Source organism: Crocuta crocuta, unplaced genomic scaffold, assembly GCF_008692635.1.
Source record: "Crocuta crocuta isolate KB4526 unplaced genomic scaffold, BGI_CrCroc_1.0 scaffold118, whole genome shotgun sequence".
Classification (NCBI taxonomy): domain Eukaryota; kingdom Metazoa; phylum Chordata; class Mammalia; order Carnivora; family Hyaenidae; genus Crocuta; species Crocuta crocuta.
Genome location: NW_027551558.1, coordinates 7,268,518 through 7,294,429, shown reverse-complemented (window position 1 = coordinate 7,294,429; position 25,912 = coordinate 7,268,518). Strand labels below are relative to the sequence as shown.

Sequence of the window (25,912 nt, the reverse complement as noted above, 5' to 3'; positions counted from 1 at the left end):
TAAGGAGCTTTTTTTTTTTAACTTATTTCTGAGAGAGAGAGAGAGAGAGAGAGAGCGAGCATGAGCAGGGAAGGGTCAGATGGAGAGGGGGACACAGAATCCGAAACAGGCTCCAGGCCCTGAGCTAGTGGTCAGCACAGAGCCCGATGAGGGGCCCGAACCCACAGACCGTGAGATCGTGACCTGAGCCGAAGTCGGATGCTTAATCGACTCAGGCGCCCCTATGTTTGTTTTGAGAGAGAGCACATGTACAAGCAGGGAGGGCGGAGGAAGAGAGAGGGAGAATTTCAAGCAAGCTCCATGCTATCAGCACAGAGCCCGACAGAAAGCTGCATCTCAGGAACTGTGAGATCATGACCTGAGCTGAAATTAAGAGTTGGATGCTTAACAGACTGAACCACCCACGAGCCCCTAAAGTAATTTTTTTTTTAGTTTTTTTTTCTAGAATGTTTTAGTTATTCTAGCGTTTTTTTGGTTTTCCGTATACATTTTAGAATAGTCTTGTATATATTGGCTATGTCCCAAAAATCTTGCTGGGATTTTTTTATTGGAATTACTTAAATTTGAATGTCATTTTTGGGGAGAATTGACTACTGTGTTGAATCTCCTAGTTCATGAAAATGGTACATTTCCATTTTGTTAAGGTTGTCTTGAATTTCTTTCATCAGCATTTTGTGATTTTTCAGCATACAAATTCTATACGTATTTTGTTAGATTTATAGCAAAGCACTTTCTTTGGAGTCATTGTAAATGATTGTCATTTCTTCTTGGATTCCTCTTATCTTTGAGAAGACTTCAACATATCACTGATGTTAACTCAGATCATTTGGCTGTATTTGTGAGGCTTTTACATTATAAAATTACTCTTGTCTTCCTTTTTTCCATACTGTATTCTTTGGAAGTAAATCACTGTGTGTTACTCTCACTTGAGTAGGAAATTACCCATTTCCTTGGTGGTGGCATGTATGCATAACTTATTTAGAATTATGATGACTTGTCTCATCCCATTTATTCATTCATTCATGGACTTGGGGACAATATTTTATATATTGGTTTATAATCTAATACTATGTTAGTTTGTTGCTTTAATTAAGAAGTTGTTCCTCTTGTTGTTAGTTGAGTGCTCTTTCACTTGGTCCCTACCTACATTCCTAGTTAGACACTCATTGTTTTGGGCAGGGATGGGAGTTTTGGATAGGGAGGAGATGGTAATTACTTGCTTTCTCATATTACAAGGTACTCCAGACTTACCTCAAGCCTAGAATCTGCTATTTTGCATTCTCACCAATAGCTAATATTGGCAGTTTCTTGGATTTTAGTCATTCTGATAGGTATGAAGTCTCCTTATTAATTTGTATTTCCCTAATGACAGATGATAAACATTTTATCTTTTTGTATTTGCCATTTGCTTCTTTTTGAAAAGTGACTGTTAAGATCTTTATTCATATTTTTATTTTTAAGTTTATTTATTTTGATAGCTTGTACGAGCAGGGGAGGGGCAGAGAGAGGGAGAAAATCCCAAGCAGGTCCTGCACTGTTAACGCAGAGCCTGATGCGGGGCTTGAGCTCACAAACGATGAGATCACAACCCTGAGCTGACATCAAGAGTCAGATGCTTAACCTTAACCGACTGAGCCACCCAGGCATCTCCATTCATATTTTAATTCGGTTATTATTATTATTGGGTTTAATAATAATAAACCCAATATTTTTCACACTTTGGATTTAAGTCCTTTAGCCAGTAGTATTTTGCAAATACGGGCACATCTCAGAGATACTGCATGTTTTGTTCTGTACTACTGCAATAAAGCAAGTCAGATCAGTTTCTGGTTTCCCAGTGCACATGAAAATTATGTTATAGAATACTGTAGTCTGCTGTATGCAAATAATAGCATTATGTCGAAAAGAACGTATGTCACGTTAACTTAAAAATACTTGATTGGTAGAAGATGCTAACCATCATCTGAGCTTTCAGCAATTCATAATTGTGTTGTTGGAGTAGAGTCTTGCATTAATGTTAATGACTGCTGACTGATCACATTGGTGGTTTCTGAAGTTTGGGGTGACTGTGGCAATTTTTTTTTTCCTTAAATAGTTTATTGTCAAGTTGGTTTCCATAAAACACCCAGTGCTCATTCCAACAAGTGCCCTCCTCCATGCCCATCACCCCCCTTCCCCTCTCCCCCACCTCCATCAGCCCTCAGTTTGTTCTCAGCATTCAGGAGTCTCTCATGGTTTGGACAGTGGCAGTTTCTTAAAAGAAGGCAACAATAAAGTTGGTTGATTGACTCTTTCATGAACAGTTTATCTGTGGCATGTGATTCTGTTTGATAGCATATTTTTACTCAGCAGTAGAGCTTTTTTCAAAATTGCAACAAGCCCTGTTGCTTTACCAACTAAATTTATGTAATACTCTAAATCTTTGTCATTTCAACAATTTTCACAACATCTTCACTTGGAGTAAATTCTATAGAAGTCATTTCTTTGTTCATCTGTAAGAAGCGACTCCTGGGGCACCTGGGTGGCTCAGTCGGTTGAACATCCGACTTCGGCTCAGGGCATGGTCTCACGGTTCATGGGTTCAAGCCCTACATCGTGCTCTGTGCTGACAGCTACCTCAGAGCCTGGAGCCTGTTTCGGATTCTGTGTCTCCCTCTCTCTCTGACCCTCCCCCACTCATGTTCTGTTTCTCTCTGTCTCAAAAATAAACTATATAAAAATTAAGAAAAGCAACTCCTTATCTGTTAAAGGTTTTATCATGAGATTGTAGCATTTCAGTTATATCTTGAGGTTCCACTTCTAGTTCTTGTTCTCTTTCTATTTTCACCACATCTACAGTTACTTCTTCCACTGAAGTCTTGAACCCTGCAAAGTAATCCATGAGGGTTGGAACCAGCTTCTTCCACATTCCTGTTAATGTTGATATTTTGATCCCTTCCCATAAATCATAAATGTCTTTATGACATTTATAATAGTGAATCCTCCTCAGAAGGCTTTCAGTGGTTTTTTTTGTTTTGTTTTGTTTTGTTCAGATCCATCAGAGGAATCCCTGTCTGTGGCAGCTATAGCGTTATAAAATGTATTTCTTACATCATGAGACTTGAAAGTCAAAATGACTCTGATCCATGGGCTGCTTTGAAAGTTCAGAGTATCTGTGAAGCACAGTAAAGGAAGGTATGCCAGCATTTTCTGTTATTGTGTGGCTTGTGTTTTCATTTTCTTATCAGTATCCTTCTAAGCAGAAATTTTAAGTTTTAATAAAGTCTAAATTTTCATTTCTTCTCTCATGAATTCTGCTTTTGGTTTTCATTTCATCTTAAACTTCATTGCCAAACCCAGGATCAACAGATTCTGTACCTTTTTCTGGGGATAGTTTTCTGTTTATTATTGTAAAGTAAACATAAAATTTACCATTTTAACCACATAATTTAGTGGCATTAAGTATATTCACACTGTTCTGCAGCTGCCTCTTCTGTACCTTATCTCTTTGTCTAGTTTTGTTATCTGTGTAATATTGGCCTTGGTGTTCTCTCTCCTTCCTGCCCTTACCCCCCTCCCGAAAAGAGTTTGTGAAGGATTGATATTAATTCTATAAATGTTATCAAAGTCATCTGGCCCTAGACTTTTCTTAGTGGGAAACTTTTTAATCAATAACTCAGTCACTTGTTAAAGGTGTATTCAGATTTTCTACTTCTTGAATCAGTTCTAATAGTTTGTCTTTCTAGGAATTTGTCCATTTCATCTAGGTTATTTAATCTGTTGGCATGTTCACATGTTTCCTGTATTCATATCTTGCATATCTGAAATAAATTCTAATTGGTCGCAGAGTATAATTAATGTTATACATTGTTAGATTGAATGTGCTAATTTTTAAAAACGTTTTATTTATTTTTGAGAGAGCATGGGAGCTGGGAATGGGCAGAAAGAGTTGGGTACAGAGGATTCAAAGCGGGCTCCATGCTCACAGCAGCAAGCCCGATGTGAGGCTTGAACTCATGAACTGTGAGATTGTGACCTCAGCCGAAGTCAGATGATAAATTGACTGATTCACCTGATCACCCGGGTGCCTTTCTGATGTTTTTTGGAGGATCTTTACATCTTTGTTTACGAGTGATATTTGTAGTTTCCTTATACTGTTTTTCGGTTTGGTACTGGGGTAATGCTCACCTCACAGAATGAGTTAGGAAGACTCTGCTTTTATTTTCTAGAGATTGTGGAGAAATGGTATCACTTCTTCCTTAAATGGTATAATTTACCTGTAAAATAACCTGGACCTAGTGCTTTCTTTTGGAAGGTTACAAATTACTGACTCTATTTGTTTACTAGATAAAGGCCTCTAAGGAGGAAATAGGGGATATTATTATAGATGTATATCAAAAGGAAAAAAGAGATACTGTGAACAACTCTATACACATGAATTTGATAACTTAGATGAAATGGGCTAATGTCTTAAACTATCGAAGCTCACCAAGATGAAATAAGTCATTTGAAGAGCCTTATTCCTATTAAGGAAATTGAATTCATAATTTAAATGTCATAAGAGTGCCTGGGTGGCTCAGTTAAGATTCCAACTCTTGATTTCAGCTCAGATAATAATCTCAGGGATGTGAGATTGAGCTCCATGTTGGGCTCTGTGCTGGGTGTGGAGCTTGCTTAGGATTCTCTCCCTCCCTGCCCCCCTTCCCCCCCAAAAAAAAAGAAGTCCTGAAAAATAAGTCTCCAGACTCTGATGGTTTTACTGGAGTTTTCTGCCAAATGTTTAAAGAAGTAACACCAGTGCTCTATAATCATTTCTGGAATATGGGAGAGGAGACTGAACCTTCCAGATTTTTTGTGAAATTGGTGCTACCCTGATGTCAAAGTCTGTCAAAAGTGGTACACACAAAAAGAAAACTACAAGCTGGTATCCTCATAAATCTAGATTGCAAAAATTGTTAATGAAATATTAACAAATAAGATGGGGTGCCTGGGTGGCTCAGTTGGTTTAGCGCCGAACTTTGGCTCAGGTCATGATCTTAAAACTTGTGGGCTTGAGCCCTGCATGGGGCTCTACACAACAACTCACAGCCTGGTGCCTGCTTCAGATTCTGTGGCTCCCTCTCTCTCTCTGCCCCTCCCCTGCTTGTGCTTGCTCTGTCAAAAATAGACAAACTTAAAAAAATTTAAAATACTAACACATAGAATTGACTACTCATACATTTGACATTATATAAAAAGAAATATACACCATGACCAAATGGAATGAATTCAGGTGATGCAAGACTGGTTCATTATTCAGAAACCAGTCAGTATAATCACTACATTAACAGGTAAAAGAAGAAAAATGATTTATGATTACACCAGTTGATGTAGAAAACTTAAAAAAATTTTTTTGGTTATTTTTATGTGTTACAGAAACCTTTTGACAAGAATACATCATCCATTCATGATGAAACTCAGAAAACTAGAAATAAAAGAAAACTTCTTCTGTGTGAAGAAGCTCTGAGAGCTTGCTTTAGATTCTGTGTCTCCCCCTCTCTGCCCCTCTCTTATTTGTGCTCTGTCTCTGTCTCATTCTCTCCAATCAACATTTAAAAATATTTTTTAAAAAATACAAGTTTTGTGAAAATTTTGAAACACTGAAGAAAGAAATCTGATTTAAATAAATGGAGAAACTGTGTTCATAGATTGGAAAACTACATAATGAAGTTCTCTTCAATTTCTGTCTATAGTTAACACAATTAAAATTCTAGCAAGATACTTTTTGTAGATGTATACAAAATTATTCTAAAATATATTTGAAAAGTCAAAGTTAAGAATGGATGAAACAGTTCTCATAATGAATAATAAGGGGAAGGAATCATTCCACCTGATTTTAAAACTTATTATATAGCTCCATTAACCATGACAATGTCAGTGTCAGAAGTGAAGACACACAGATCAGTAAAGCGTAATAGAGGACTCAGAAATAGTCCTATACAAGTATAGCCGAGTGATTTTTGGTGATGATGTAAAAGCAGTTCGGTGTAGGATGGATGCTGTAAAATGTTGCTGAAATAGTTGAGTACCCATAGGTGAAAAACAATTAAAATGGATCATAGATTTAAGTATAAAACATGAAAGCACACAGCTTTTAGGAGATAACATATTTTCAAAGACCTAGGGCACGATGAAACATTCTTAGTCATGACACCAAAAGCATGATTCATAAAATCTTGATAAAGAGTACCTCATGAAAATTAAACTTTTTTTGCTTTAATAAAAATGCTTTAAATGGATGAAAAAGTGAGTTACAGACTGGAAGAAAATACGCATAAACCATATTTGACCAGTGACTCATAGGGAACATAAAGAGTTATCAAAACATTGTTAGTCCAATTAGAAAATGGGCAAACGATATGAACAGACATTTCACAGAATAGTACTATGAATGGCAAATAAACACATGAAAAAATGTGTAATTACCCTAGCCTTTAAGAAAATGCAAATGAAAACTATTATGGGGATGCCTGGGTGGCTCAGTTGGTTAAGCATCTAACTGGCTCAGGTCACGATCTCCACATGTGTTGGAGCCCTGCATCAGGCCTTGTGCTGACAGCTCATAGCATGGAGCCTGCTTCTGGTTCTGTGTCTCCCTCTCTGCCCCTCTCTTGTTGGTTCTTTGTCTGTCTCAGAAATAAATAAATGTTAAAAAAATTAAAAAAAATTACTATGATATCACCACTTAGAGTATCTTAAAGGGAAAGTAGTCATAATTTCAAATACTGGCTAGGATGTGGGAAAAATGGTTATCTCCATATATTCCTGGTGTAAATATTAAATGGTAAACCCACTTTAGAAAATAGCTTGGCTATTTTAAAAAATCTACACATAACAGTATTTTTAATAGTTTTATTTTTTAAGGCCATTAAGTCATAACATTTTTATTGTCTTGATGGAAGAATGTGGATTGTGAAAACGAGCACAATAGAAAAATGCTTTTTATTTCTGTAAATCGGTAATAAGTTTAGAATAAAGGATTGGGAGCTTTCACAGGGAACATTAATAGGACTGTTACAGTTTTATTAAAGGAAAAAGTGGTTTGCAGAAAGACATACCTACAGAAAAATATTTTTACGGATTCCTTAAAGGTTTTAAAGCTTTGGTTATCAGCATGACTGGATTTTAGATTTGACTCTTAAGTTTATTGAAATCTTAAAGTGGTAGTTTATAGTGGGTAGGCGTAAGAGTAGCATTGAAAATGTAGATGTAGTTTGAAGTTTCAGTGTAGGGGCACCTGGGTGGCTTAATTGGTTAGGTGTCCATTTGACTGTTGATTTAGGCTCAGGTCATGATCTCACCGTTCGTGAGATTAACCCTGCGTTGGGCTCTGTGCTGACAGCACAGAACCAGGTTGGGGTTCTCTATCTCTCTCGTTCTCTTTCTCAAAGTAAGTAAATAAGCTTTAAAAAAACTAATTTTAAAATTTCAGCTTAAATCACTGATATTATATGTATGTTGTTTTTATGTCCTGTCATTGTAATGGTTGACTCTTTAGGACCTTGTCCTGAGTCTGGAGCAGCAAGTTCAGTACATATTGAAGGAACACTTCAGAAACCATTGTGGTTAAGACTTAAGTTTTGTTGTGTATCACTGATGTATTTTGTAGCTTTTTTTTTCCAAATAATTTCAGAAACTTGATTATTGCCCATTTTTAAGGAAGGCAGCATAATTCTGATGTCACATTTGGTCTTGAGTTCCTGGCATATTACTTTGTAGCCTTTTGTAGATTCTTTTTATCATCTTTAACTTCATAGAGTTGTTGTGAGGAATAAATGATATATAGTATGTCTAGCAGCTGATCAGCACAATGCTTTGATATATGATAATCACTCAAAAAATTGTCAATGTAGCCAAACTAGCCAGAAGAAGCCTTTTAAACTCAACAGCATACAAATCCTGTTACTCTGAAGATGTTTGTTAATGAGTGGTCTGGAAATATGTCCAGTCGCAAGCTATTCTGATGATATAAATATAGTTCGGGTGAGAGCTGGCAAATTTTGGGAGGTGAGGTGACAAACTTCAGTCATTCACCATCTTCCCATCTTCTCCTGTTTTTAGAAGCTGCTGTGGTATGAAATAGTGGCAGAGATGCCTTTGGAGATTGCTGGTTCATGCTTGGCTAGGCTTTGGTTTCTGTTACTTAACGAGACTTAAGGAAGATGATTCTTGATTCTTTCCCTTCTATATACAGTACATTCAGTTGGTCACTTATGTGCTACTGATTGATCCCTCAGTATTTACATTCTGTCATCTTGCTTGCCACTGCTGCAAGTCAGGTGTTTTTTGTTTCTCATTAACTTTATAAAAGCTCCTGCCAACTGGTCTTCCTGCTTCCTAACTAGTTAGGATTCTGCCCTGCTACTCATACCAAAGGTAGCTTTCTACAGTACAAATTTGACTATGTAAGCAGAGTTAAGAGCTCTGACAGTAGAGTCAGAGTTTCTGGGTTCAAATCCCATCTCTGCCTTGTGTGATCCTAGGTTAAATTCTCTGTACCTTGCTTTCTACATTTATTAAAAAGAAGGATATTAAGATTGAACCCACAGTAACCTGGAAAGATGGCTAAGGGTACATTGCCAAACTCCCATCCCATTACTGGGTCCCTTGATCTTGGGTTGGATCAGGAAATCCATAACTTAAGCATCTCAGTTGGTTCAGATACACTTTTATGAGTCTTCCTAAGATACCATGCACTTTATCTTTAGGTTTTTGTACTTCTTGTGTCTGTTATGCACACCTGCTTTGTCCAGCTAACTCTTGTTCCTCCTTCAGTACTTGGTTCCAGGTCTGTCCTCTACCAGGAAGGGTCTGACTTTCTGATCGTGGATTTTTTGCTTTAAGAAGTCATCTCTAGTGCTTAGTGTTCTCTAATCTTCCTCAAATACACTGTCTAAAATATAAGACCCGAGGGAATATATTTCAGTTCTAGACAACTATTATAAAAGCATAGATTTCTTCACTTGGCATTTGGCATTTTGCAAATTCGTGGTTTACTGATTTGCTGTCACTTCTAAGATCCTTGGGGATAAATTTTATATCATCGGTGTCTTATAAATCTTAAAATTGTATTAAAATTATTAATCTTAAAATCTAAAAGTTATTCTTTTAGGAAATTTGCTTAACTGAAATGAAACATCTTTATAACAAGGTTCGTAAACTGGGGGTCATGTTGCATCAAGTCTGTTTTTTTATTATATCATTTATTTGGATTCATCTACTTTTCATATTTGTATATCTTTGACCTTTCATATTTGTACATCTTTGACCATGGTTTTCTGTAGGTTTTAACTGAAACTTAGTTTGATTTGTTTCAATATTTGTAGGTGAGGACATTGTGGGATAGAACCAGAAATGAAACCAAGATGTAAAAGATTGTGAGATTTGGTTCTGAGTTTTTTGTGCTTTATTTAGTGAATCATTCGTAATTCATTTAGATTTGGATGTGTGGTCATCTTTTTCAAGGCATTCAGACTTGTCCATCTTAGTTTTCCTGTTGGTAAAGTGAGAGACTAAATGGTTTCTAAAATTTCTTCGAGCTCTAAAATTTTTGCTATTCTAAGTAAAAATTGAATAGGTGTTCAAATATTTAGGTGTTGCTATTAATAATAAAGTAATAAGACTCATTTTATCTTTTAAGCTCTCTCCATTTTATAAATAACTCCTTTAGGCACACATAAAACTTTGTTATCAACAAAAGTCAATTTCTTTCTCTTGTTTACCTAGATTTTCCTGGATCACCTCATTATAGTTCTTTCTGATTTGAGTGTATTATTGAAATAGATGTGGGGAGGCTGATAAGTAGATATAACTCAAATGTTGTCATGAAAGAACTTGTCAAATGATTTTTCTCAATAGGCTGCAAATGCATGAAAAAGTCAAAATGATAAATTTCTCGGTTAATGTGGTAGATTATTTTGCTCTCGATTAACATTTAGATCATCTTTGTTTTCATTTAAGTGCCAAGGATGACATTGATCTTGATGCCTTGGCTGCAGAAATAGAAGGAGCTGGTGCTGCCAAGGAACAGGAACCTCAGAAGTCAAAGGGGAAAAAGAAAAAGGAGAAAAAAAGGCAGGAGTTTGAGTAAGTATATATTAAATATATTTGATTTTTATTAGTTTTGGTATTAGACTCACTTATTAAACTAATTCGGTGCCTCAAAATATATTTTAATCCTTTCTAGTGAAGATGATATCCTGAAAGAACTGGAAGAATTGTCTTGGGAAGCTCAAGGCATCAAAGCTGACAGAGAAAGTGCTGCAGTAAAGGTGAAAGACCATTGTTAACTATTCTGCTTTCCTAGTGCCAATTTTAGGGAGCTGCCTTTGGAAGCGTTTGAGCAGTGTGAATATGTTAGTTAAAAGTTTCTATAGATTCTGATGCCAAAGGAGGAAAACAATTTTTAGGGAAGAAGTATGTTGTAAAACCTGTCACACATATAAAGACATTTTATTTGGAAATTCAAAGGTATTTTGTGGCATATTGCTTGTTCATAAAATTGGTACATTTAGAGAGAAAATGTTTCCTATCTCTATCTCCAGTGTTCTGTGTTCTTTCTTTTTCATTCTTTGAGTTTGGATAACCTCAAAGTAATTGGAAAGTGATAGACCTATATTTTTTCCATTCAGTTTCCTTTTAGACTTGGTATGCATTTGAAGAAGGTAGTAAATGTGGACTGATGATTAGTATTTGCTTCAGAGCACCTGGATTCTGAAATTTACAGTGAATGTGAAATGTGCCAGAGGCCTAGGCTAGTTTCTGGTACTAGGTTGAGTTTTATATTCTTGATAAAACAACCTTCTTTTGAAGTTATTTTGAGATTTTTTTTCTATGTGTACTTAATAAAGTACATGATTGAGGAATCTCAGTTATTTTAAAACTTAAAGTATAACTGTTAATATTTTTAACAATGGAATTTTTTTAGCCAACAGAAAATAATGAAGAAGAATCCACCTCAAAACAAGATAAAAAAAAGAAAGGACAGAAAGGCAAAAAACAAAGTTTTGATGATAATGATAGTGAAGAATGGGAAGATAAAGATTCAAAATCAAAAAAGTCTGCAAAGCCAAAAGTGGAAATGTACTCTGGGAGTGAAGATGATGATGACGATTTTAATAAACTTTCTAAAAAAGCTAGAGGGAAAGCTCAGAAATCAAGTAAAAAAGGGGATGGCTCAGAAGATGATGAGGATAATAGTAAACGAATTAAAGAACGTTCCAGAGTAAATTCTTCAGGTGAAAGTGGTGATGAATCAGATGAATTTTTGCAGTTTAGAAAAGGACAGAAAAAAAATCAAAAAAATAAGCCAGGTCCTAATGTGGAGAGTGGAAATGAAGATGACGACTCCTCCTTCAAAATTAAGACAGTGGCCCAAAAGAAGGCGGAAAAGAAAGAACGGGAAAGGAAAAAGCGAGATGAAGAAAAAGCAAAACTGCGGAAGCTGAAAGAAAAAGAAGAGCTAGAGACCGGGAAAAAGGATCAGAGTAAACAATCTCAAAAGAAATCTGAAGAAGCAGCTATAAAATCCAAAGTGACCCTTGATATTGGAGCAGTCCCTGCTTCTGAAGAGAAAGGAGAGACTCCCACAGCTGCTGAAGGTTGGTAATATTATCAAAGAAAGGGCTGTAGGCTTGGATTCACAGTCTGAGTTTTGCCCCAAAGTCATTTTTTTTTAAGTTTACTTATTTATTTTGAGAGAAAGCGTGTGTGCGCTCACATGTACACAATCAGGGGAGAAACAGAGGAGAGAGAAAATCCCAGGCAGGCTCTGTGCTGTAAGCATGGAGCCCAATGGAGGGCTTGATCTCACAGATTGTGAGATAATGACCTGAGCGGATGTAAATCAAGAGTTAAACACTAGGGCGCCTGGGTGGCTTAGTTGGTTGAGCGTCCGACTTTCGCTAAGGTCATGGTCTCGCGGTTCGTGGGTTCGAGCCCCGCGTCGGGCTCTGTGCTGACTGCCAGCTCAGAGCCTGGAGCCTGTTTCAGTCTGTGACTCCCTCTGTCTTTGACCCTCCCCTGCTCACGCTGTCTCTCTCTCTCTCTCTCTCTCTCTCTCTCTCCTAGAAATAAATAAAAAACAATAAAAAAAAAAAGAGTTGAACACTTAATTGGCTGAGCCACACAGGTGTCCTAGGCATTTTGTTTTTTGGCCTTGGTTATAAAGGGACTTAAATTGTAAGAAGAAGCCTTAAAAATTTTTTTTAATGTTTATTAATTTTGAGACAGAGAGAGAGGTGAGAGAGCGTGCGCGCGCGCAAGAGAGAGCGCGCGCAAGTGGGAGGGGCATTGAGGGAAGGAGATGTAGAATCTGAAACAGGCTCCAAGCTCTGAGCTGTTAGCACAGAGCCCGATGCTGGGCTCGAACCCACAAACTGTGAGATCATGGCCTGAGCTGAAGTTGGACACTTAACCAACTGAACCACCCAGGTGAGAAGAAGCCTTTTAAAAATTACATCTAGGGATGCTTGCATGGCTCATTGGTTAAGCATCCAACTATTGATCTCAGAGTTGTAAGTTTAAGCCTCATGTTGGTCTCCAAGCTGGGCATGAAGCCTACTTTAAATAAAATGAATGAATGAATAAATAAAATACTATTATAAATAATCTAAGTACTTTTAATTTTCATTGTTAAGTGTGTGTGCGTGCGTGTGTGTGTGTGTGTGTGTGTGTAGTAAAATGTCTAAAATGGTTTTGTGTACAGACTAGGAATTTTATAGAATTTCACTGTGAAAAACAATTTTGCTGCTGATACTGGAAGGTTCATAATGATAAATTCATTCCTTTTGATATCTCAGTGTCAGATGTAATGGAATTCTTTTCTGTTTTTAAAAACCCAATTCAGTCTGTGAAATAGAAAAGCAAAAACATGCTAAAATTAGTTAACATCTTTTAAGCAACAGTGAGGCAAGTTTTTTTTTTTTTTGACAGAACCAATTAATGAAAAATAAGCTTTCTATCTAGAATTCTTCTTTTTCAGAAGGAGAATAAAGATCAAGTGATTCGTACTGCTATTTTTTTAAGACTAGAAAGCTTTTAATGGAAAAATTGACATATCTTTTTTAACCAAATTTGTATTAACTAGACATCTTTGAAGAGTAATACCACAAAAGCAACTTCATAAACTTTAATTCTTTAGCATAATGCTGTAGAGTTCTTGGAATATAGTTATCTATATTTTTATATTTTATTTTCCTAATACCTCCTTAAGGTAGGCATCATTCCTATTACCCTCTTAAAAAATTTTTTTTTAATGTTTTTATTTTATTTTTGAGAGAGAGACAGACAGAATATGAGTGGGGGAGGGTCAGAGAGAGAGGGAGACAGAATCTGAAGCAGGCTCCAGGCTCTGAGCTGTCAGCACAGAGCCTGATGTGGGGCTTGAACCTATGAACTGTGAAATCATGACCTGAACCAAAGTCAGGTGAGCACCAACTGAGCCATCTAGGTGCTACTAAACTAACTACTAAATTTAGGCAAGAATTCAGATACCCTGGATTAAGTGATACATTAGATACAGTATATCATTTTCCTGCTGACTGGATCCTCCTGTCTTCTTGGATCCCCCAGGATAATTTAGAGCAACAGTAGCATTGTAGGTTTCTAAGGAGGCCAACATGGTTGTTTGGAGCTGTTCTGTACCTCTTGGTATGGCTAGAGACCTATCCTGCTGCTGGCATCAGCCTCGGCCCAGTATGGTCTTTGAATTCTGGGGGTTGCTTATCACTGCCTTAGGAAACAACTTTTTAAAAAACGTATTGCCTGTTCTTTTTTGGTAGATGATAATGAAGGAGACAAAAAGAAAAAAGATAAGAAGAAAAAGAAAGGAGAAAAGGAAGAAAAAGAGAAGGAAAAGAAAAAAGGGCCTAGCAAAGCCACAGTTAAAGCTATGCAAGAAGCTCTGGCTAAGCTTAAAGAAGAAGAAGAACGACAGAAGAGAGAAGAGGAAGAACGCATAAAACGGCTTGAAGAATTAGAAGCCAAACGTAAAGAAGAGGTATGTTTTCATGAAGTTGTGTTTAATTTAAAGTCTGCTCTGTAAGACATCTTTAACATTCTTATTCTAAAAATGTCATAGTGGTATGGTAATCAATTACATTATTATTCTGATGTAAACAATAAGATGTAGTAGTATAGAAAATTCTACCTTTTTTCCTCAGATGCAGAAGTTGGGTATATATCCTTGCCAATACTTAGTCTACTGTCATGTGATGTTAATTCATAATTATTATGTGCAACCGTTAAATTTGATTTGTGACATCTGGGTGTCTCAGTCACTTAGGCATACAACTCTTGATTTCAGCTCAGGTCACGATCTCACAGTTTGTGGTTTCAAGCCCTGCATTGGGATTCTTTCTCTCCCTCTCTCTCTATCCCTCCTCTGCTCATGTTCTCTCTCTCAAAAATAATTAAGTAAACATTGAAAAAGTATTTTTTTTATTTGAATATTCATAATGTAATACTTTGCATGTATTTCAAGAGCTTTGTTTGTGTTCTTTACATTTAAATTTTATAATTAAGTCAATACAATTTTTGTGTGATATGTACTTTTATGCAGGAAAGACTAGAACAAGAAAAGAGAGAAAGGAAAAAGCAAAAAGAAAAAGAAAGAAAAGAACGCTTGAAAAAAGAAGGGAAACTTTTAACTAAATCCCAGAGAGAAGCCAGAGCGAGAGCTGAAGCTACCCTTAAACTTCTACAAGCTCAGGGTAAGTAGTATTTGAACAGTCTAGAAGGTTCTGTCATGCATTTATAGGTCTGTAATGGTCAAAAGGAGAGTAGAATTAAGTCAGAGAATTCCTATGAACATGCTCTGGAAAAAGTCAAATAAAAATGTAAAGAATAGGGACACCTGCTTGGCTCATTTGGTAGTGCTTGCATCTCGTGATTCCAGGGACATGAGTTCAAGCCCTATGTTGGGCATAGAGCTTACTTTAAAAAAATATAAAGAATAGATAAGATAATTACATCATTTAGGGAAGTGACTTCTATATGATGATGAAAATTTATGTGTAATGATAGCATGTCTGTGAATAAGTTTTTTTGTCCCCTCCAACAAAGATAGAGAATACAGTAAAATGAATCACCAAGAACCTGTCACTCAGTTTCAACAATTGTCAGTATTTATGGTTCTTGATTTGTCTGTCTTCACTGACTTTTTTCCTGGAGTATTTTATTTTATTTTTTATTTTTTTAAATTTTTTTAATGTTTTATTTATTTCTAGGAGAGAGAGAGAGAGACAGCTTGAGCAGGGGAGGGTCAGAGAGAGAGGGAGTCACAGACTGAAACAGGCTCCAGGCTCTGAGCTGGCAGTCAGCACAGAGCCCGACGCGGGGCTCGAACCCACGAACCGCGAGATCATGACCTAAGCGAAAGTCGGACGCTTAACCGACTAAGCCACCCAGGCGCCCCCTGGAGTATTTTAAAGTGAATTTTAAACACCATGTTGTTTTACTCCTATTTTACTTTAGTATGTATCTCTTAACAAGTAAGGATTTTTTTTTTCTTTTTTCTTTTTCTTTTTTTTTTTGGTAACATTAAGTAGAATTCGTGTTACATTTAATAAAATTAATTTCTTGGTGACATGTGGTTTTCTGTCTACGTATAGTTTTTCCCCTTGTCGCCACAGGGTTTTTTGTAATTTATCTGTTTAAATCAGGATCCAGATTAGATCCACACATTGCATTTGGTTATGTCTGTCTCTCACTGATACTGTTACCCATCCTTGGTTTTGGTATGCCATTTATTAGTTGTAGATACTGGGTTATTCTTTAGAATTTCTCATATTCTGGATTTACCTAATTCCCTTCTCCTGGTTTTGGCTAATATACTTCTCTGTTAAAATTTCTTAGATCTAGTGGCTTGGCTCTTCCAAGTGGTACTATGTAGTTCCTGTTGCCTCATGTCCACAGGCATGTGATCTGGTTGTCTCACTTTTAGTGATGCCAGGATTGGTTATTGGGTTTAGGTATTGGCAGCTTTGTCCATTATACAAGTAATCCAGTGATTTTTCACATAATAATTTAATATCCAATTGGTGATCATTGCCTGTATCAAGTATCTCATTAGGAATTGCAGAGTTACTCTGCAATTATTAAAAATATTCTGTCACTCCTTTTACATTTATTAGGTATAATCTTTGTTTAAAGAAAAACTTTCCCTGAAATATAGTTCATGCAGGAAAGCCAGGATAAGTGCTTAATTCTTTTCCTTTATTAATCTTCAGAATAATAAATTGGTGTTTTAGCAACTTCCAAAAGTGATCAGTGAGTGTAATTTTGTTTTTTGGCTCTGTATTGTTTTGTTTTAATGGGATTTTATATAATTGATATGTTTTTACCTCATGAAGTCATTTATATTTTTTAAATACTCAAGTTGTCCCATCTTTGGCCAGCGGGACCTCATTTAGGTTGGTCCCTCTGATTTTTCCCACACAACTACAGTATTCTTTGACCTCTTCCTCACTTTCTAACACAACAAGGTGTCTACAGTACATCTTACACATTTTCTGCCTTAGACTGGAATCACCTGTTTGTACAAAGAGCCCTAATTCTTTTTAGTTTAGAGACCATAATCTGGATGGGTAATTATGTTTTTGACAGATGAGATGATTTAAAATAGTTTCTCTTCTCCATTGAGTAGAATATATGGAGACCTCTCCAGTTTCTTGTTTTTATATTTCACAGATTTTTATATGACTGATTTTGGTGCTTTTGCTATAATTACAGTAGTAGGTACGCATTTATTGTGTATTTATTGTGTGACCGATACTGTCATAAACCTTTGACATTGTCCCTTTCCTCATAAGAATCTACTAGGTGTTTTCATTCCCATCATATAGATGAAGAAATAGAGACTCTCAGTTTAAACATTGCCCAAGGTCATGGAGCTGAGATTTAAACTGATCTGTGTGACCACCTCTTTATTATGCATTGTGTGTTCAGCTGGCAGCAGTAAATATAGAGAAACATAGTACTTGGATCAAAAAGTTTATTCTTAATTGGGGATGTGGTTTTTCAAAATGAAATTAGAGAACAAATATGAGTACGACTAGTACCCAGATAAGAGATTTGACTGGTGATTATCTAGAAGGCTAAAAGACCTCATGAAGAAATTGGGATGGGACCAAGGAGGGAATAATTTGCCATTCTTAGAAATGTTTTATGGAGTAGTTTGACTTGCACTTATGAGATTAGATGAAAATTAAGTAGACACGGCCCCCAATATAGGTCTTGAACTCATGACCCTAAGATCAAGAGCCAGCCAAGCACCTCCCCCCATAATTAAACCACTAGGACAGATTTGGAGGAGATGGTCTCTCAATTGGCATCTCTCCCCCTAGTCTCTTATTTTTCAATAGTATTGCTCAATATTTGCCCTCTTAACTAATTTCCTATTGTTTATTGATAAAAAGTCCAATCTTGTTAGCTTGATACTAAAGGCCCTCCACAGTCTACTCATTGAGTCATCTCATAAAAAGAAGTTACAGTGTTTTGTTTTATCATATCTTTCAAAGCTATCTTGTTGGGTAAAGATCAGGTACCACATTCATTACCTAGAGTAATATAAAACTTTATATTAATTGAACCCAAAATGTATTTGAGAGTGTAGGTATCTGCAGATGTTTTCAGATAATTACTCTGAATTGTGTAGCAGATAGCATTTTCAGTCAGTTCAATTGCCTTTAGCCTATTAACTACTAACCATATAGCAAGTACTTTACAAATAATTTGAAATTAACTCCAGGCAAAGAGTTTCTGTGAGAATTTGATTGTAATTTGATTGTAATGTCTCAGTTTGCAAGGTGAATGGAATATCTGAACACACACATGTTGATGTTGACTGCATATAGTAGTCAACATATAACAGTTTATGAAACATCCCCTAATCGGAAGAATGGTCTGTTGATTAAGGTCTGCTGTGTTGTTGGGACCACCCTTCAGCTCATCTAACCTACAGTTTCCTTCCCACATCCCTGCTTCTGCTTACTAGATGTGGGCTGCTGGGCAGGGAAATCTCTGGTTATCTGGATTATCTCCATATTGTCAGCTGGCTTTATCCTTTTACTTTAGTTTGCCTGTCTTACCAGACTGATAGCTTTGGTTTTATAATTCTGACCAATCTCATTACTCACATACATGCCTTCATTGAGTACTTTAAAGTTAAGAACATTTTAAGCGATTTCCTTCTGTTAATGACTTCATTCAAAACCCCACAATAAATAGCTTTTACTGTTGTCTTATAAAATTTCTGCCCTGTGTGAGACTGTGTCAGTAATCCAGCAGATGGTGAGGAACCTCTCTTAGGAGTTTGTCATAGGAATGGAGAGGAAGGATTTTAACAGAGAACCATTCCACGTCTGGGATTTACTAGTAACTGTTGACTGACGAAAGATGTATTCTCTTCAGATTCAGTAATGTTACTTGCAAATCAGATCTAACATTGGTTTGTACTGCCATGTCTTAATTTGACAAAATTTATTTGTTTACTCTGTTTAAGAGAAAATACGAAATGTTCAAAACTGGATACTAAGAACCATGAATTCAAATAAAAACAAATTTGTGATCTAATGCTAACCTTTTCATTTTGGATAAGTCACTTTCTCATTGAATCATACTTTTGACAGCTGTGAAACTGGCCATGGTTGAAAAAAAGTAGACTTAATGACTTTGTTTTGTAATGGTAATGGAAACTTCTTTTATACTTAGTTATAGTTTTTTATTTGTATTATAACAAATTACCACAAATTTAGTAGCTTAAAAAGACACAAAATTTATTACTTTAAAATTTCTAAATCAAAAGTCTGATGTGAGTCTCACTGGTTTAAGCTGTTGGCAGGCCTACATTCCTTTCTGGAGTTTCTAGGGTAGAACCACTTCTCTTGTTGTCTTCTAGAAGTGCTTGTATTGCTTGGCTCATGACGCCCTTCTTCCATCTCAGAGCCATCAGTATTACATAATGCTGACTATTTTTCCATAAGGCGCATCATCCTCTGACTTTAGCATGTACCTCAGTGAAAGATTCTTCATTTTTAAGGGACTCATACAATTGATTAGGTTGGGCTCACCTGGATGATCCAGGATACTCTCTCATCTCAAGGTTCTTAGGCTAATTCACGTCTGCAATGTTTTTTTTTTTTTTTGCCATGTTAGGTAACATATTCACATGTCCTGGGGATTAAGACATGGATGTCTTAGGGCAGTGGGAGGCATTATTCTATTTACTACATACTTACTTTCATTTTATTTGTGAGTTTATTACAAAGAAAACATTTTGTGAGTGTCATGTGTTCACTGTATCTTTCAAAGATCAAAATCTCTTGTTTCAGTAGAGATCAGTGACCATATTACTCTGAAACATGCTGGAGGTTACTTGATGCTATTTATTTGCCATGTCTTGTTACTTTAGTGTTTAAATTTGAGAATTCAAGCCAAACAAGGCTGATTAATTATAATTATGATCAAAAGACATATAAATAGCATATTTTTCATTACTACTAAAGTATTTGGAAGATTAGGTATTGAATTAGGATCTACTTTTAAATTTGTTTCTGTCAGATTGTTAGAGGCCTGCATTCTGAAGTGAAAAGAATAGATTAAAGGTAGAAATTTCCTTTTTTCAACTGTGGATTCATTTTGGCTTTTCTACTTTTTTGTTGTCTGTTTCAATTGTTCATAGCCCAAAATTTGTGGAGTAAGTAGAGATAGTGGAGGTTTTTGTGGACCTTTTGAGAGATGTGGGAAAAGGAGTTCTAGAATTTGTCCTTTTAGCTGTGAAATTCTTTAAAATTTTTTTTAAAGTTATTTATTTTGAAGCAAGGGAATCAAGAGCAAAAATAAATGATTGGGACCTCATCAAGATTAAAAGCTTCTGCACAGCCAAGGAAACAACCCAGAAAATTAATAGGCAACCAACGGAATGGGAAAAGATAGTTGCAAATGACATATCAGATAAAGGGTTAATATCCAGAATCTATAAGGAACTCACCAAACTACACGCCCGAAAAACAAACAACCCAGTGAAGAAATGGGCAGAAGATATGAACAGACACTTCTCCAAAGAGGACATCCAGATGGCCAACAGACACATGAAACGATGCTCAGCATCCCTCCTCATCAGGGAAATACAAATCAAAACCACACTGAGATACCACCTCACGCCAGTCAGAGTGGCTAAAATGAGCAAATCAGAGAACTCTAGATGCTGGCGAGGATGTGGAGAAACGGGCACCCTCCTACACTGTTGGTGGGAATGTAAACTGGTACAGCCCCTCTGGAAAACAGTGTGGAGGTTCCTCAGGAAACTAACAATAGAACTCCCCTATGACCCAGCAATAGCACTGCTAGGAATTTACCCAAGGGATACAGAAATGCTGAGGCATAGGAGCACATGTACCCCAATGTTCATAGCAGCACTCTCCACAATAGCTAAAACATGGAAAGAGCCTAAGTGTCCATCAACAGATGAATGGATCAAGAAGATGTGGTTTATCTATACCATGGAATACTACATGGCAATGAGAAACAATGAAATCTGGCCATGTGTAGCAACATGGATGGACCTTGAGGGTGTTGGGTGTTATGCTGAGCGAAATAAGGCAGAGAAGGACAAATATATGTTTGCACGTATAGGAGGATTAGGAGGAACTTGACGGAGGAACAAGGGGGAGAAGAAGGGCGGAAATGGTGGGGGAAAGGGAGAGAGGCAAACCATGAGAGACTCTTGAATGCTGACAAAAACTGAGGACTGATGGATGTGGGGGGGAGAGGGGGATGGGCATGGAGGAGGACACTTGTGGGGATGAGCACTGAGTGTTATGTGGAAACTAATTTGACAGTAAACTATTTGTAAAAAAAAAAAAAAATTTGAGTGTGAGAGTGAGAGCTAGGAAGCACAAGTAGTGGGAGGAGCAGAGAGAGGGAATCCCAAGCAGGCTCAGCATTGTCAACACAGAGCCCTGCATGGGGCTTGGTCCCACAAACCACGAGATCATGACCTGAGCCAAAATCAAGAGTTGGACACTTAACCCACTGAGCCATCCAGGCGCTGCTGTAAAATTCTTAAATTGCTTTATTCACTTTCAGTTTCAATTGAGTGATCATTATATTTAAAACAGAATGGTGCTTTCATAGGTACTTCTTTTTGAAGAGAGGAGTCAGAGAAAGGGTCTCTGATGTCTGAAGAGGTTTTTGTTTGTTTATTTACTTTTTTCTCTTGGGGCCAAATGGCAGCTCCACTTATGTGGAACTTCAAAACATAAAGGGTAAAGTTCTGAGAGGACCTCATCTTCTTGGCCAGAGGGACTAGAAAAGGGGGTTCCTGGGAGCCATAGAGCATAGGGGAAATTGCAGGGTAGGGGAGCAGTGACAGAAGAATCTACAATTCTGTTGATGAATGGATACAAATCCCAGGCTTACTGTAAGTTCTGTGTGTTTAGAAGAGACCCAAAGAAGGATAGCCTAAACTTTAAGAACTGATCCATGATATAAACTAGTGCCCAAGACCCAGATTTACCTCTATGGCTCATGTATGTACCAGCTGAAATACCATTCTAAGTATACTGTGGAAAGTCAGTTATAAATATTCTAATTTCTACAGCAGCCATTAAATAAGATTAAAACTAAAAGTTAGTAGATATATTAAAAAGGAAATCTAAAATATATTCACATAATGCAAAAGAAAGCAGGAGAAGGTGAAAAGAGAAATGGAAAACAGAGGTAACAAACCAAATAATAAAATGATAGACCTAAAATGAACTATATTAATAATTAAAATGTGAACGGTCTAAATATGTTAATTATATCTTTTTTCTTTTTAATGTTTATTTAATTTTGAGAGAGAGACAGGCGAGGGGCAGAGAGAGAGGGAGACACAGAATTCGAAGCAGGCTCCAGGCTCTTGAGCTGTCAGCACAGAGCCTGACACAGGGCTTGAACTCACAAACATGAGATTGTAACCTGAACTGAAGTTGGTGCCTTAACCGACTGAGCCACTGAGGTGCCCCTAAATATATTAATTAAAAGAGGCAGAAACCAGGAGCCAGCTACGTATGTGCTATCTACAATAAATCCACTTACATATACTGCTATAGATAGAATGGTAAAAACAGATACCAAAAGAAGGCTGGAGTTGTTATATTAATCCGAAGTACTTCAGAACAAGTAAAATTACCAAAAATAAAGAGCTACACTGCATAATAATAAAAAGTGAACACCTCAGAAATTTAAAATAATCTTATGTGTATGTACCTAACCACAAGTTCACATTCACCAAGATAGACCATTTTTGGGGAGCCATAAAAATAAATGTTAAAACATTTAAAAGATTTGAAATCATACAGTGCTTTGGGGGGACCAAACCAGAATTAAACTAGAAGTGAATAAAGAAATATATCTATAAAATCAATAAATATTTGGAAATTAAACCACACTTCTTATTAACCCCTGAGTTCAGGAAGAAGTCTTACTGAAAATTAGAAAGTATCTTGAATTAGGAGGGGTGCCTGAGTGGCTCAGTTGGTTAAGAGCCCGACTTCAGCTCAGGTTGGACCTCACGGTTTGTGGGTTCGAGCCCCACGCCAGGCTCTGTGCTGACGGCTCAGAGCCTGGAGCCTGTTTCGGATTCTGTTGTCTCCCTCTCTCTCTCTGCCCCTCCCCCACTCATGCTATCTGTCTCAAAAATAAATAAACTATTAAAAGAAAAAAGGAAGTGTCTTGAATTAGGAAAAAAGAAGGTAAATACAGCATATTAAAATTTGTGGGATGCAGCTAAAGCAGTGCTGAGAGGGGGAATTTATAGTATTAAATGTTGGTTTTAGAGAAAAAGAAGATTTCAGATCAGTAGTCTAAGCTTCCCATTTAAACTAAAAAAAGAAGAGCAAAATAAGCAGAAAGAAAAATGCAGAAAACAATGCAGTATAAAACAATACTTAATAGAAAATCATTGACGCCAGAAGTTAGTACTTTGAAAAGATCAATAAAAATGATAAACTTCTAGATTGGCTAGGTAGAAAAAAGAGACAAGACACAAATTACTGATGCCAGTAGGAAAGAGTGGGGAGGGATATCATCATTATAGATTTCTAGATGTTAAAATGATGATAAGGCAATACTGTGAACAGCTCTCTGCTAATAGATTCAAATGCTTAGATAAAATAAGGCTATTCCTTAAAAGACACAAACTGTCAAAACTTACAATCTGTCATGATGAAGTGGGTTTTATCCTGGGAATGAAGACTGGTTCCATTTGAAAATCAGTAAATGTGATTAAAGAAGCAAAACTACATAGATGCAGAAAAATTATTTGACAAAATTCAACATCCATATAGGATAGAAATTCACAAAGTAGAATAGTGATAGAAAAGTTCTTTATTTTGCTAAAAGAGATCTATAGAAAAACACACAATGTTGCACTTAGAGGTGAATTATGGCTGCTAAACCCTAATAATGTTAATTAAGGCAAGGATGTCCACTTTCACCACAGTCATTCCACATTGTACTGGAACATCCTAGTGTGAGTAATTAGGGGAAAGAAAAAAAAGTAAAAGACCTACAGATTGGAAGGAAGAAGTAAAACTCTATTCACAGATGACAGTTGTTTACATAGAAAATACCATGAAATACCACTGAAAAAACATGAAACCCTGCAACTAATAAATGAGATTAACAAGGTTATAGATAGGGCCAGTATGTAAATACCAATTGTATATCTGTATGCTAGCTATTAACAACTGAAAGTCAAAACAGTGTTATTTACAATAGCACCCCACCCAAAAAATAAATTAAAACACTCAGTTATAATTCTAATATTTGTGGGACTTGTATGCTGAAAACTATAAAAAACACTGATGAAAATAATCAGAGACCTTTGTAAATGGAGAAGTGTTGCATTCATGGTTAGGAAAACTTGACATTGTTAAGATAATCAGTTCTCTAAAAATATCTGTAGATTCAGTGCAATCTCAGTTAAACTTGCAGCAGGATATTTTGTGAGTATCTATAAGCTATTTCTAAAATGTGTATGAAAAGAGGAAGGAGTTAGAATGGCCAAAATAATTTTGAAAAGAATATACTTGAAGGACTCAGAATACTGTACCTGATTTTAAGACTTACTGTAAAGCTGTGGTCATCACTACTGTGTGATAATGGCAAAAGCAGCAATAAAGACAAATCACCAGAATAGTCTGTATATAGTCAGTTTGTTTTTTCTGTCATAGGTAAAAGGCAATTTAGTAAGTAAAATACAGTGTTTGCAACAACTAATACTGGAACAATTCAGTATCTATATGCAAAACCAAAAACCTGAAAAAACCAAAAGTGTAGTTCTAAACCCAGTTATATAAAAATTAACACAAAAAAGATCATAAATCTAAATATAAATGTACAACTACAAAACTGTAAGGGAAAACAAAGTCTTTGTGACCTTGTGTTGGTGATTAGGTTAACTTAAAAAGCATAAATTCATAAAAGGAACAAATTTGAGGAAGCCCAGTCAAAAACTTGCTTTGCAAAAGACACCATTGAGAGAATTCAAAGACAATATACCTCAAAATCCTATATTGGACAAAGGATTAATATGCAGAATGTGAGAAGATAACTCTATTCAACAACAATAGAAAAGCAACAACCGTATTTAAAAATGGGCAAAAGATTTGAACAGACACTTCAAGAAACTATTATCAATGAAAAGAATGTTTAACATTAGTCATTATAGAAACTCAAATTAAGACCACAATGAGCTTTCACTACATATTTATTGAAATAATTACATTTAAAACATCTGTCTTTTTCTGGCAAGTATGCAGAACAGTAGGAACTCACCTACTTTACTGGTTGGAATGCAAAACTGTAAAGCCAGTTTGGAAGACAGTTAGCAGTTTCTCACAAAATTAAACACATACTTACATAATGTCCCATCATTCCTTCTTCAGAATATTTACCACAAAGAAATGTTCACATAAAAACTTGGATACAAATGTTTGTAGCAGTTTAATTCGTAATTGTCAAAAACTGGAAACAACTCAGATGTCCTTCAGTCATCTAAAAAAATAATGGAACTGTACTTAGAATGGAATGCTACTCACCAATAAAAAGAAATGAAGTATTAGTACAAACAACAATGAGGATGACTCTAAAATCCATTATGATGACAATAGCCCAGACTGTAAGGTTTCATTTCTGTGATATTTTGGAAAAAGTAAATCTTCTGGGATGGAGAACAGATATGTGGTTGCTAGGGGTTAAGGATGTGTATAGGATTTGACTACACAGAACAACCTAAGATGATGGAATTTTTCTTTATCTTCATTGTGTTAAATAATTCTACTCATCTGTCAAAAATCAGAGAACTGGATACCAAAAAAGTAGAATTTTAGTGTACGTAAATTTTAGAACGCCTCACATAAAAAACAGATTTTTCCATGAATGTTCTTTTATATTTCAGTGTGTGTATCTCTGGGGTGAATGAAATGTTACCTTTTCAAGTAGCATTTCTTAAATGATACTCAAATAGCATAAATCTCAACATTTTCATTCTTACACTTAGGTGTTGAAGTGCCATCAAAAGACTCTTTGCCAAAGAAAAGGCCAATTTATGAAGATAGAAAGAAGAAAAAAACACTACAGCAGCTGGAAAATAAAGAAGGTTTGTATACAAAGTGACCAATGATATAAAAATATTCTGTGTGCCTTTCTCCTACAACATTAAAAATAATGTCTTTTAAAGAAACCACAAATCAGAATTACATATTGAAACTTAATGTCTTATACCTTTTTTCCTGTTATTGTTAATCATTCTCAGCTGATATAAATGATAGGTTAATGGAAAAGTGGTTTCATTTGAAAAACCTAGATCGTACCTAAGAACCATTAATTATTTTTTCTTTGTTTCCTT

General features: G+C 36.0%; 1 protein-coding gene across 1 annotated transcript in view; it reads left to right on the top strand.

The window, feature by feature from the left end:
• EIF5B (eukaryotic translation initiation factor 5B) overlaps positions 1–25,912 on the top strand; it is an 89,970-nt gene that overhangs the window by 19,516 nt on the left and 44,542 nt on the right. The window contains exons 2-7 of the mRNA XM_077749258.1: positions 9,979–10,104; positions 10,205–10,289; positions 10,946–11,618; positions 13,800–14,017; positions 14,579–14,729; positions 25,565–25,663. Coding sequence (XP_077605384.1) covers positions 9,979–10,104; positions 10,205–10,289; positions 10,946–11,618; positions 13,800–14,017; positions 14,579–14,729; positions 25,565–25,663 — 1,352 coding nt within the window. The remainder of the gene's footprint in view (positions 1–9,978; positions 10,105–10,204; positions 10,290–10,945; positions 11,619–13,799; positions 14,018–14,578; positions 14,730–25,564; positions 25,664–25,912) is intronic.